Genomic DNA, 1346 nt, shown 5'->3' on the forward strand with positions numbered 1-1346 from the left:
ACGCTCTGCTTGTCACAAAGATGGATCGTGGTGATCCCGAAAACTTTACCCTTTGTGCTTGATCTCTGCAGAAAAACCAAGACACATGTCAATGCAACAAGTTTATCTCTATTAACTACATGTGACCAATGAAACTGAAAAAGCAAACAAAACAACAAGAATCTGGTCATTTTGCATACAGCAGATATGTTGAACTGATGAACTAGCATGTTTCAGAAAAGAAATAACTGAGAAGGCCAACCTAAAAGGTATATCCTGTCTATATAACCCAGAAAAGTCTATACGAACCAGGTTATTTAAGTTACTTTTGCTACATAATAGGTACTTCCAGATTCTCCAACCTCTCTCTTGATCAAATTTGGAATTTAGGACCAGCAAAAGCAGGAAAGAGAAAGAAAAAAAATGATACTCTTTCTATCTTATCTCTGGAACATTCTTTTCTAGATTTAACTTTTGAATAGAATATGAGAGCATCTGCAAATCTTACTTTTGTAATGGTGAGAGCCGACCACAGTATATGGAGTTTCCAGGAACGGAATTCTCAGATGAGTCCATGTCAACCTCTGGATTAACAACACTCAAGTATACTTCTTGGCCCAGATACCATGAGGCGAGATTGTCTATTCGAAGGTTCCACATGCCAGCATTGTCCAAAGAAACTAAGATGGCCGTCCATGCACCAGGATACACCTGTAAACAAATTAGCTGTTTAGAAACACATAGAAACAAATGTAACATTTCGGTTTCAGGTCATAAAACCTGCGTAGTAGATCGAGCAACCGCATCCCCCTTGTTGTATGTGCTTCTGCTATTTTCTGTCCACAGACCAAAGTCCATCCTTCAATACAAATATCATTCTTTAATTTTACAATCACATTGTCCATTATCTCTCAATGTCTGCTCACGTAAATGGATCTAATATAACTAATGCAACCTTACCCAACAACAAAAAATGCATAACCATCCAAGTGGTAGCTCTTAACAGTGGTGTCACTATTCTGAAATATGATTTCCACGAATCCTTTGAACGTGCCGTTTATGACAGAGGTATCAACCCTGGGATGCCTATTCATTGGTCTTTTTGGGAAATCCAACTTGTATACCCCTGAGATGTTGTATTGCTGAGCAAGCTTTAGGGGTGTTGAAGGAGGTATATACGATATACCATTAAGAGTGGCACGCAATCGTCCCTCTATCATCTCAGGTGGTCGGTTGACAATCACATACACATCAGTTACTGTGATCTGGCCATATTTGAAAGATCCCTGAGGGTTTGGGCGGGCAGCCCCAGCCGAGAGATTCAACCTACCAAACAGCCTTTCCATCAGCAACAAGTAAAATTGCAG

General features: G+C 39.8%; 1 protein-coding gene across 2 annotated transcripts in view; it reads right to left on the reverse strand.

Moving 5' to 3' along the window:
- Window positions 484-1346, reverse strand: part of LOC104728689 (monocopper oxidase-like protein SKU5) — a 3773-nt gene continuing 2910 nt past the window's right edge. Inside the window, exons 7-8 of one of the 2 annotated variants that reach the window (XM_019233065.1) lie at window positions 760-838; window positions 484-690 (exon numbers count right to left, since the gene is read on the reverse strand). In XM_019233065.1, the coding sequence (XP_019088610.1) occupies window positions 484-690; window positions 760-838 (286 nt within the window). The remainder of the gene's footprint in view (window positions 691-759; window positions 839-1346) is intronic. The other variant, XM_019233066.1, reaches the window with a different exon arrangement.

This window comes from Camelina sativa, chromosome 11 (assembly GCF_000633955.1).
Source record: "Camelina sativa cultivar DH55 chromosome 11, Cs, whole genome shotgun sequence".
Classification (NCBI taxonomy): domain Eukaryota; kingdom Viridiplantae; phylum Streptophyta; class Magnoliopsida; order Brassicales; family Brassicaceae; genus Camelina; species Camelina sativa.